This window comes from Leptonotus elevatus, chromosome 14 (genome assembly GCF_054856555.1).
Source record: "Leptonotus elevatus isolate MCC_2025b chromosome 14, RoL_Lele_1.0, whole genome shotgun sequence".
Taxonomy (NCBI): Eukaryota; Metazoa; Chordata; class Actinopteri; order Syngnathiformes; family Syngnathidae; genus Leptonotus; species Leptonotus elevatus.
This window is the reverse complement of record NC_141252.1, coordinates 8,154,172-8,166,866: the sequence shown is the minus strand read 5'-3', so window position 1 is coordinate 8,166,866 and position 12,695 is coordinate 8,154,172. Positions and strand designations below refer to the sequence as shown.

General features: G+C 38.1%; 1 protein-coding gene across 3 annotated transcripts in view; it reads right to left on the bottom strand.

Moving 5' to 3' along the window:
• Positions 1-3,627: 3,627 nt before the first annotated feature.
• stac (SH3 and cysteine rich domain) overlaps positions 3,628-12,695 on the bottom strand; it is a 40,069-nt gene continuing 31,001 nt past the window's right edge. For all 3 annotated transcript variants that reach the window (XM_086095569.1, XM_086095570.1, XM_086095568.1), the window contains 4 exons: positions 10,824-10,921; positions 7,893-7,944; positions 7,312-7,449; positions 3,628-5,357 (listed from right to left, as the gene is read on the bottom strand). In XM_086095569.1, coding sequence (XP_085951695.1) covers positions 5,259-5,357; positions 7,312-7,449; positions 7,893-7,944; positions 10,824-10,921 — 387 coding nt within the window. In that variant the 3' untranslated portion in view covers positions 3,628-5,258. The remainder of the gene's footprint in view (positions 5,358-7,311; positions 7,450-7,892; positions 7,945-10,823; positions 10,922-12,695) is intronic.

Below are 12,695 nucleotides of genomic sequence, written 5' to 3'. Positions count from 1 at the left end.
TAATGTTTGTAGTTTTTATCCTCATGTAACTCACAAGGAGAGAAGTAAAATATACCCAAAAAGATTGACCCAACTTTTTGGGTCATTTAACTGAAAATGTTGGGTCAAAATGAATAACACACAAAAATAAAATAAAAATGGGTTGTTTTTTGGGTTGCCCAAAACGTTTGTTCAGTTTTTTTTTTGACATATGTTGGGTTAATTTTCACCCAACTGTTTTTAGAGTGCATAACCTTGAAAACTGAAAAATTGGACTGACTCACTAATTTGGGTCAAATTGACCCAACTTTGGGTTGCTTTGTTCTAACTTTTTTTTTTAAACAAAATTTGGGCTGTTTTGTATAAAGTTGGGTCAAATTGACCCAAGTTAGCAGGTCAGTCCAATTTGTGTTTTTTTTGGGTTGTTGTTTTTGACCCAGCAGTTTTAAGAGTGTGCAGTAATCTAATTTATTTATTTATTTATTTATTTATTTACATCCTGTAAGTAAAAGATTACAAATGTGAATGAGAAACATGCCTGGAGACCAACGAGCTGCCAATAACATAAAAGGGTGCAAAAATATTTTTTCTTTATTATAAACTTCAAAATTGCGTACAGTCTGTAAGCTAAATAAAATAAAATAAATGCTGGTTGTTTTACTAATCAGTTTAGGTTAATTATTTTTGATCCAGCAGATGGTTTGATAATTGGAGTTTGGCGCACTGAAGAACTGATGCTGTTCGCACCATTTTTTTAGTGAAGTTGCAGAAAATGTAATGTAACATTGTTAGGAAATGTCAGCGAGGCTGGACGGCTCAGCGGGTACGACTGCCAATTTTGGACACGGGGGTCTGGGTTCTAATCCTGGTCAGGGCAGACGGCCCACCCACGGAAAATGAGTGGGTTCTGTTGGGAAGGGCATCTGGTGTGAAAACCGTGCCAGACTTACCATGTGAATTACTTGCTTTGATGACCCCCGACGGGAAAGTTGCTTTTACTTCTGAGAAAAATGTTGCTACTAAAATGAATATAAGTTTTAATCGCAACTAAAGCGAGCTTCTGCATTCAGCAGCATTGCCTAGAACTCAAGTGGGATTCCTAATAATGCTTCATTAAAGGTGTGCTCATTGGTGTGAATTGGACGAACATGAATTGATGTTTATTAAAATTGTTATTTTAACAGTATAAATGTAGAAGCTGACACAATTTAGATCACAAACGAAGCAATGTTCAAAATGTCACCTTTGCCCGCGCTACGTTTTTAGCTGTCCTCCTGCGTGGCATTTGCCTTTGCAAACATGCGCCGCTGACAAGTTTGTCTTCTCTCACATTTAATAATAAATGTGTGCAAATGAGCCGCCTTTGCTCACACACGTGCACTACTCTCAGTGGCACACATTCTCTCGCACTCTCTCAAATATGATTTCACATTCACATGTGACACGCAAGTGCACTCACAAGCACATAGGACTCTCACACATTCTCAGAAAAGGCATTTCTCACACATCACTCTCAGGCGAATTCTTTCACATTCACTGCCTATCACATGTGACTCTCAGCAATGCTAACAAACACACAGACACACAGAATTCTCTCTCACAAACACACACACACACACACTCGCAGCCAAACTCACATTCACTCAGAAACACACATGACACTCAAGCATACTCACACATAACCTTTCATATGCACACACTCCCACTGGTAGGGAATTATCTCACAGTACTCTCACACACACACTCTTAGACATAATCTCTCACGTTTACTCACTATCGTACGTAACTCGCAGGCGTACTCACAAACACACTCTCACTGGCACGCACCCTTACACAGAACTCTCAACACTAAAATAAACTCTCACATTTGCTCATGAGCACACATGACACTCAAGCTCACTCACACTGCACTTTCACATGCACACACATTCCCACTGGCACACATTATTTCACAAACTTTCACATACATTCTAAGACACACTGTACCCTCTCACATATACTCACTATCACACATCAACACACACTCTCACTGGCCCATATGCTCTCACTTCCGCGCTCTCTCACTTGCACTCTATCACACACTCTCACACATTCATTCTCTAACCGCAGGAACACTTTCTTTCACCCACACTCACATTCACTCTCACACAAAATACTACTCAGCCACTCTCACGGTTAGTCTTTCTCATGCAGAACCTCTCACTTGCACGTACTATCTCTCACACACACACAGAGTATTTTGCACTGTTGCACACACATACACTCTCAGCACACTGTACCCTCTCACATTTACTCACTATCACACATCAACACACTCTCACTGGCACACATGCTCTCACTAACGCACTCTATCACACACTCTCACACATTCACTCTAATCGCAGGAACACTTTCTTTCACCCACACTCTCCCTTTCACTCTCACACAAAAATACCACTCAGCCACTCATGGGAATTCTTTCTCATGCAGAACCTCTCACTTACACATGCTATCTCTCTCACTCACACTATAACACACTTTTGCACACATACAAAAACACACTCACACACTTTCATCAACAAATACATACACATTGTTGCTCTCACACACACATGCACACACGTTTTGTTTCATCTTAATAAAACCTTAGCCTCCATCATTGCAGATGAAGATAATTATTGAAAGTCCAATTGAAAAGTCACTCAGGAGTGCCTTTAATCTCGATGATGCTGCAACAGCTCAATGGATTGACTCTGATGTCTTTCATGTGGAACCAAACGTCTCCGCTTCCACATTTGCTTTGTAGCTCATGTTTGACACAAATGCTTTTGAAATCTCCTAACCCCAGGTGAATCCTTAACTACTGGATGATTTAAAATAAAATAAAAAATAAAAAAGTTGAAGCCAATGTAGTTTCATGCAGTTAAGTTAGTTTCCGTACCACTAGAGGGAGCCTGTGTGCAAACTTTAGAATGACTGCATCTATCGGCTTCCAGTGGAAGTTTACGCTCAATCTAAACATTTGTGCCTGTTTAGATCTGAATACAGCGTATGTCTATGTCTGTATTATACTCGCGCACACCAGAATGAACTGCACAGTCACAATAAATTAAAATAGTTAATTCCTTAAAAAAATATATATATAATGATTTTTGTTTTTATAAAGTACAATTTTATGGAGTGCTAATTTGTCAAAGAAAACGCTATAAACATTTAGTTTATTTGGTAGGTGTAGGGCTGGAACAGATTAATCAATGGTGTTTCATTCATTTCAATTTGGAAAGTGTTGCAGAACAAATTGAACTAATCTTAAAGGCACCACTTCATATCTAATAAAATAAATTTACAAAGATGCATTATATTGTAATATTTTTAAAGTAACAATTATCTTTAGAAAAAGTGCAAGTTAGATCATTAAAATAATTCCAGAAAGAAATATTAGATTTTATTTTAAAGAATTATTAAATATAATAAATTTCTCACAAAAACAATTAAAAAGCACCAATGTAGCCCACCTAAAAATGTGTAGTCAAATTAATATTTAACATATTAATGATTAAATAAAATCCTATTATTAGCCGTATTCTAACAGAACCCTTATTCGCTCACCATGTATATTTCAGTTTTGAAGCGAGATCCAAACACAAATAATGCCAGTCACCACCAAGCTTCCACAGTAGTAAGAAGTTGTTTTAATCCTTTATACAGACACTATGTACAATATATTGTTGGTGGACATTTAGTACATATATATATACACACACACACAGGTATATGTGACAGGATCTGTTATGATGCAATGGTCATAAGAGCTCACAAAGACTGACATAGAACAACCACACCAGTTTCATTTTCCACGCAGGTAATTTAATATTTGTCTGGCTAGACTCCTCCGTCTTCAGGTTTTGTCACATCAAAGCAGTAAACCTGTGACTCCGTTATATTCTGTAGCTCAAACATTGTCATATGGCCACAGCATTATAAAAAAAAATATCTCTTTACCGCCATCTGATGGCATGCATAGGCAATTACAAGCCTTTTCGGTGGGCGTCGATTATTAGATTTAGCTCTTTTTGGGACCACGTTGCCGGTGCAGGTGTGCCTAAAATTTTGACCAGTGACAATTATTTCTGACTGTGCGGTTGGTTGGTGACGCTCTAGTTGACATTTCACTTTTGGAATCAGACCTCAGCTAACCGACATAGGTCAAATAATCTAATGAGGCTGTCCTCTTTTGTCAACATTCATTAGAGCAATGTGCAAAAAGCTTTTCAAGCAGACAGACGGCTTGTGAAGTCATCAGCTCAAAGTGCGTGCATTGCTGAAGACACTTTTGATTTCTGCACTAAATAAAATAAATAAATAAACCCCCCCACCCTCAAAATGACAATTTAGGGCATTACAAAATGTTTATTTTACCATTTAAATGCAGTGGAACCTAAACTATTGGTTAGTAGAGAACAGATGAGTGCATGCAATAAGGCAACGCTACATGTATTTTTTTTTAAAGGGGAAAAGTTGTATATTTTTGAGAAAAAGTCGTAATATTCAGAGAATATTAGTTCATTAATCATTATTTTGACTTTAATTTTCTAAAATGACTTAAAAGACTTTAAAGAAAATTCAAATTCCCTCAAAAGTATATTATTAAATAAAAAAGATTCTCTGAAGTTATGTTTGCGGCCCAAATTATTTTTCACGAGGAAATAGATTACATATTTTGAGGCAGGGGGTGATATTTTTCCCAACATTTTTTGACTCCAATCTTGTGGTATCATGAGTTTTAATGGAAAAATGTGTATTTTTAAACTCGGAAAAATATGACTATTTCTGTACGATTATGGACTTTTTTTCTCAAAACAAAAATTCTAATGATCTTAATAAATGGGAAACAAACGCAATTCATTAAAAAAATGATATTTTGGCCCCCAATTTATTTATTTATTTATTTTTACTATGACTTTTCTTCTCAAAAATATATATTTATCTTCCTAACATTACTCTCCATTTCTATTTTCAGTGTGGCATATCTTCTCCCACCAAAACCCTGTCGAAAAGATCAATGGCACGTTTTGTATTCTTTCAAAATGCACGTTGAAAGTGAAAAGCAGCCATCTTGCTGCTTTTATTGCGTATAAATTAAAAGATGAAATCCAGTGATAGCAGCCAAACAAACAAGGCAGCGCTCGTCTTCTCACGTGCGTCTTTCCAACTTCCCGTCCACCTTCGTGACGTAGGCAACCCTTCGACAGACGCCGCCGCCGCCATGTTCTCGTCATCCCTCAAGCGCGTTTTGCCCCTCACATGATGTCGAGGACATCGCAGGGAACGAAGCCTCGCTTCTTGCCGCTCGCCACCCTGATGAAGCCGTTGCTCTCTTCCTCGCCGCTCACGCAAATCTGGTGGCAGAGGACATTCGGGAAAACCGTCGTTTAAGATGGAAAAACTTGTTAAATGTTAAGTAATGACATTTATGGCAACAATGTGAGTTAGCAGTGCTAACTATGCTAACTTAGCACAACAAGCAAGCCTGCCATCTTTCACCAAAGTTGTCCAAATTAAAATTGCATCGCATCTTTCTCCAAAGTTGTCCAAATTTAAATTTTATCGACGATAACAACCTTCAATTGGAATTTTGAGTTGTCCGGTGTTTAGCTTGCATGATTTGTTTAGTACATCGTATGTCAGATGCCCTTCAAGTCAACTTTACGAATTGATTCTTTTTTATTTTTTTTATTTTTTTTACTACTAATACTACCAATAATAATAATATTAATAATAATAAAATGAGGAATAAATTATTTTATTTTTTTAAATGTGTAGTTTTGGGCCAACCTCAGTACGGCGCTTGAGTGACAGCGTAATTACGAAGTTTGCCCAGCAGAGGACGCTCTCATCCTTTTGCTGACTGTTCAACAGCGGTAGGATCTTCTCATAATTTTTAACTAGTTTGTGTAAAGTTCCCAAAACAAGTTCCATTTTCTAACAGGTTACTTAAAGGTTAAGTTGGTGTATGACTTTTCTGCACAATTAGGATGAAAATGGTTTAATTTATAATTATTCCAACTAAAAATCTAGCATATTGGATGTTTGTGTTTGTTTGTTTACATGCATTCCAAACTGGCTGGCCAAATAACAATTATAAAAAAATCAATATTATACAAAACACACTATAAGAGAATTTAAATCATCATCTACAGTAGTTTACAATCACTCAAACTTTTAACATGACAAAAAAATATTAAAAATGGACTGATTCCATTCCACAAGCACGATTCATGTGTAGTTGCTCTTGTAACATTTCAAGTCAAAATTGAAGGAGCTCTCGAGTGCTGTTACAAACACATCAAAATGTTCCAGATCATTTTGTGTGACCTGTGTTCTCCTTTAAGTGATCACATTAGGCTTTCTGGGAACACGCCGATCTCGCGTTGGATGGCTTCGTGTCCGTTGAGGGTTTGCTTACTCGACTTCTCCTCCAGAGTCCCACCATAAGCATTGTGGGGGAAACGGGACATCTCATCAAAGCGCGAGCATATTTGACGGATAAGTCATTTGCGGGGAGATGATGCGAGGGCGAGTGACATAAGAGGCCTCCCGGGAACAGCGCAAGCTCTTTGAAGATAGCTTGGAATATCAAATATTCGTTTGATAAGTTCTAAAGATTGATCATAAATGACACAGTGGTAAAACGTGGATGTGGACGTTTGAAAGGTCAGTAAAGAACACTAATTCCTCAAATTGTGGTCTTTCATTCCCTACAAAGTGATGAAAAGAAGCGTACAGTAAATTCCCGTCCTTTGCGGGTTTCGGGTTCGTGGTCCCACTGTTTCACAGACTGTTTTTGTACAGTGCACTCATTTGTAATTCCACTGTCGGCCACGAGATGGCGTCACGCCATTATGTTTGACACTAAATTTCAAAGAAGAGTGAAAACAGGAAGTATTTCAAGCTCACCTTATTTTTTGCTGACGATTATTGCGTGTGAAATCATCTTCAAATCCTGCTTTTTGCGCCAACGGTAAGTAATGGCTATTGGTCCACATTACAATGTACATCTTTGGGCATGATCTTCGATGTATACTTTAACATGATCAGTTTGTTAGTTTTGAAAATGCACGATTTGTTATCCGTAAACACAAAGACGGATTGGTACGCTGATACACTTTTTGTATTTTTGCATTCTCCATTGCTTTGCTCTCTCAAAAAATATGCTTAAAGACCTTTGAGAATAAATGTTGTAAATACATGTTCCTGCTTGCATCATAAACGTGTTGGGCAAGGTTATGGATATGTGGGGAAAGCCGTATTATGGAAATGCAGTTTTTTGCCTTGGTAGAGGTAAAAACAGACCTGTCCCTCCTTCAATGTGGTCTGGCCCTGCTCCCTGCAGCCGACGAACGTCCTGTTACACCTAAAAACCTGGTCTCCCGCCCGCAATTGATGAGCAAAGGATGCGGGGAAGAAACCGATCCTGTCCTCAATAACCCCCTGGAAAATATCAAACAGATTATTGGTGACACATGAGTTGTTGTTCTTTTGTCAGCTTCAGCGTTATTGCTTTTAATTGCAAACTTCTCCAAACAGGCCAGATGTGTGTGTTTATCCTCAGCCTGATGAGAAGCAGCAGGGTTAAATGCGCAATGAGTTAGCTCATGGTCTGCTAGCAGCATGCGGCCCGCTTTGCACAGGCATCTTTTATCTCCCTTTTATTAGGATTCTATACACACAATCTTGTCATTTTTTTTTTTTTTGTCTTGCTCTCATTTACTGCTAGGCTCATCCGTCAATTTATTTATTCCAGGTTGATTTATTTGTAATTGGGGAAAACACACACACTTTTTTTTATCATCGTCTTGGAAATGCTCCAAAACAATTCATTCTTCATCATAGGATGAAGAAGTCACGGCGCGTAAAGGTAATTTAACGCTTACCTTCCACCAATCATCATTGGATTCATCAACAAGCAAAATTCGGTCTCCCGCCCTGCAATAAAAAAGTCAAAACAAAAGGAGAAATGAGCCAAAATGGTATTTATTTTCCAAATTAATATAGTAGGGGTGAAATTAAACTGGCTTTTTGTTATTTATATCTGAGCTTTATGAACTACAATGAAATTGTACTACAGGAATCCTGAGTTAGCATGCTCACTGCTAGGAAAGCGAGCTACGTTTTATTTCTGCTATTTTTCCTCTTTTTAAAAAAAATAAACATTTGTACATTATTCATTGACAAATTAATGGGGAAATGGATTAATCTGTTGGGTAAAATAAAGATGCCTTTTCTAATGTTTCTGTGTTACAGCAATGAGATCTTGAAGGAAGCTAGCTAGGCTACGTTTTTAAAAGATGAAACCCACTTCCAACAATCATTGAATGTTGATTTTTATAGCTGCCGTGTGTAACTTCTTTTGACCCATAGGCCTGCTTTAACACCTTCATGAATATTTCTTTTTTTTAAAATTACAGATCAATTGAAAGCATTTGGCACGCATAACCCATGTTTAAGAAAGACATGGTAAACACAACATTGAAATCTTGACCTAGCATGTTAGCCGCTAGTAAAGCTAGCTAAATTTTCATTTTGTTTATCCTCAATTGCTGTAAGACTTATTCACTGTTCAATGACAAATTAATGAAAAAAAAAAGATCACAATTCAAGTGTGTATAATGATATAAAAGTTTGTTATTTAATTAAATGGACGTAGCACAATGGTATTCTGCTTTTGTTGCTAGCCGCTAGGAAATAATATTTAGCTAGGTTTTAAAAATATATATATATTTTTTAATGTTGATTTTGAACAGACATGTATAAATATTTCTTTCTGCCCGATTGAAAGAATCTTCCACCCTCTTTCTTTCAATTTACGCTCTTCTCACTGTCGCTGTCTCCATCTTGTTAAATTCCTTTTAATAAACAACAAAATGTAAGCGCTCCATGAAAATATCAAAACTTTAATCCGACGAGGGTGAAGGTAACGACCAGGCTGCAGTGTTTGCGATGAAAGCAGTTAGCGCAGCCAGAAAAAAAAGCTGTTTATCATCATCATGTCATTCGCAGCAATCCGTTTTACTGCGAGGAATTCTTCTTTTCCAGGAAAATCGTGAATCACTGTACCGCATGTCTGTGTGCGCTGTCGTAATTACAAGCATCTGCTCACAAGTCATTGTTGGCAAAGTTTGATGCGTTCCAAAAAAAAAGGGAAAAGGAACATTTCTACTGAGGAAAATGTGGGTTTTTACGTCATTTCCCCTATTTCCACCTCTTGTGATTGTTGGAGTGTGCCGTTATCCTGGTAATAATCACCGTTACTGAGAAAACACGGTTCAGCGTGGACAAGAAAATATACATTTTTCCACATCCAAAAGATGAAATGAACCATGTGGGCATCTTCAGAAAAGGAGCTGGTGGAAATTCCTGAAACACTTGTACATGGCGGTTCTCGTCATTACAATCACCACATTGTTGAAGTAATCACGTAATCAAGCACAAGTGGAACTCCTCGAAAAAAAAAAATGAATTTTCTCACTAGTAAAATTAATGAATATTTGATGAAAATCTTCTTTTTTTAACCCCCTTTTTTTCTTTTTTTTTACAGTGGGTCTGCTTGAACCTGTTAGCAGAACATAGGGATCAGTCAGGTGTCATACTGCGTGTGTGTGTCTCCATGTCTTTAAATCCGTCGGGTAATTTTGTGGGAACAGGAACAAAAATGGGTGCTTGAGATAAAAGACGACACATGACGAGCGCTTCACTTCCCATCTTAAGAGCCTGCTCCAAAGTGCGTCGAAGCGTGCGGCGGCGGTGATCGGGCAGTCTGACACCTTTTGCAGCAGAAAATGCAGCATACGTAAAGGATGCACTCATACTGTACTGCTAAAAACGGGAACATTAGAAATGTCACAACAAGTTGGACTATTCAATATTAATGCGTCGCGGCGATATTGGTGGTTTGCAATTCATGAATTCGCTTCTTATTTCTGTAATGGTCTGGCTGCCAAAGCCCTTTCCAATAGGAAAGTAGTAATTGGTGTCAAGGAAGTATGTACCTTGTAACTATGCTACTTCTACTTCTGCTACTTCTACTGCTATCCAATAGGAAAGTAGTAATAAGTGTCAATGAAGTATGTACCTAGTACTTCTATTACTTGTACTTCTACTACTTCTTATACTTGTATCTCTACGACTTGTACTTGTACTTCTACTCCTACTTCGTGTACTTCCACTACTGTCCAATAGGAAAGTAGTAATTAATGTCAAGGAAGTATGGACCTTGTACCTCTACTACTTGTACTCCTACTTCTACTTCGTGTACTTCTACTTCTACTACTATCCAATAGGAAAGTAGTAATTTGTGTCCAAGAAGTATGTACCTTGTACCTCTCCTACTACTCTTCTTTGGATTTTCCAACAGACTGTATGAACTGTGGCACCACGCTGCCTCTCACAGGCCAGTTTTGGTACTACAACTGACATCCCTACCTGTGTGGTCTGTTGGAAACCTCGAGTACACAACACGACAAACACTTGACGGATATTTTTCCCATCATCAGGGGGTGTCTGTCACGTTTTAAAAATCGGTTAAGATGTGTAAGAAAAATCGGTGCGTGTGTAACCATCCTGGCGAGAGCCGCAGGAATTAATTGAACAAACAAACGTTGTTGTTATCGTGACTCAACCAAAACGTCATCGGCAGTCTTGAGACAAAAAAAAAAAAAAATGAAATGCAGCAATGTTGTGATCATTCAAAAATGGAAATACTTGCAGAGACGTAACATAAATACAATATCGCATATTGATATTCATCTTTCCTACACGGTTGATAATTATATTTAAAACATTGGTGTGCGTGCGTGTAAACTAGCCTCATCTCCAGGTCATGGCTCTCTTGGGCAGTAAAACTGTACAAGGCCACGTAGGTGTTGAGCTGGAGTGCATCTTCGTGAAGCTGGCTGTCTTCCAGCTAGACACACACACACGCACACAAACACACACACACATGGCAACAAAGACACGTGAGTTAGCTCTCAGGGGCGAGTTCCGCACTGCACCTGAACACAACTACAACACAACGCCCGCTTACAGTAAACCTGCTTCAAGTACATCTAATAAACACATCTTATCTGACTACAGTTTTTTTTTTAACTAAGCAGGGGGTTAAATATTTCATGTTACATTTTATTTTCTGACCGCATAAACATAGCAAATTATAGCTTGAAGTTGATTACTGTAAATAAATAAATATAAATAATCGACATTAATTTGATTATCATCACATAAGGGTTTACTACAAAATAGTCTTTAGTCGTTCAACCAATAATCTCATTTTGGTGGAGGAGATTTGTTTTGTAATGTAAGAGTAAAAATGTAAATACAATTTTAAAAAGTGTAGTACTTTTTGGTCGCCTACAAGCAATTTTTTATTTTTGTAAATCATTTTATATATATATATTTAGTTATTTATTTTTATTTTTATTTTTTTATCAATGTACAGAATTTAAATTAAATTTAATCAAATTAATTGATTCGCATGTGTGAATACGAGTCCAGTGTTCATGATACAAAACTTGCGGTCTACTACAAACAAATAGAAATTATTTTGTCAATTACTCTTGATAAAAGAAAAATGCAAAAGACTCCATGAACAAACCCCAAACAAAACCCTCCTCTATGCATTTACCGTATATTGCCACTTTCATAAGTCGAAATATAACCTCGGCATTCACGTGCACGCCACTCAGCGTTACGTTTACGTTACGCTGATAAAGCAAAGAGCTGCGAAAGTTGCACCGCAATCTGTTCCTTTGAATCCCCCGTCAACACAAGTGTGAGAAGCGGGATCGAGGAAGATAAAATGGAACTGGAGGTGGGCCCGCAGGAAGTTGTCGGAGAAGTGTTGGCCCAATTAGCACTAGCCCACAAAAATGTGTTTTTTTTTCTTCTTCTGTTGTCAGTTCTATCACAGACACATCGAGTGCGGAGCGTTGCCTTCTACATTTCACAGTCCTTGAAAGGAAAATTGTGGGGGGGGGGGGGTAATGACAGTGAACTAAAGAAAACACTCAGGTGGTATTTTGTCAAGATGGCGGGACTTTGCTTGCCTTGAGGCGCCAAGTAGTAATGAAGCCATGTGTCATCCACAAGGACCGGCTGATGGATGAGTTAGAAGCAAGCACAAGGCAAAGTGCCTGTGTGGCCTCTGGGGACAGAAATAATAATAATAATAATAACCCCACTCGTCGAAGGGTAACGACCAATCACGCCTCACTTGCTTTCTAGGTTTGGTCATGTGACATTCACAAGCTGAGCCCTTAGGCACCGTGTTGTCATTTTCAGTTGACAGCCGAGTGGCAGTAAGGCAAAATGGCCGCCCCATCCTGACATGGTTAAAAACGGGTGAATTTTGATGTCAACAAACCATTTTAATCAAAATACTGTGTTTTGACTAGTGGGGCCACCTAGAACATGTGTGTAGGTTGTACTACTCTAATGGTGAACTAGTAATTCATTAATTTTAAAAAATATGTTCACATCAACGTACATTTTTTTATATAATCATAGGTCTAGTGATCGCTAATTACGTTACATAGGTCGCCTAACAGGAGGCTGACATATTTCGCCGCCATCTTTCTGTAATGGATGCCCCAAGGAGACAAACTTGGTGAATGTAGTTAGCCTCTTGTGGTAGTTGCAGCTAGTGTCGGACCCAATGAGTCGAGCACCCGTTACCTTCCACA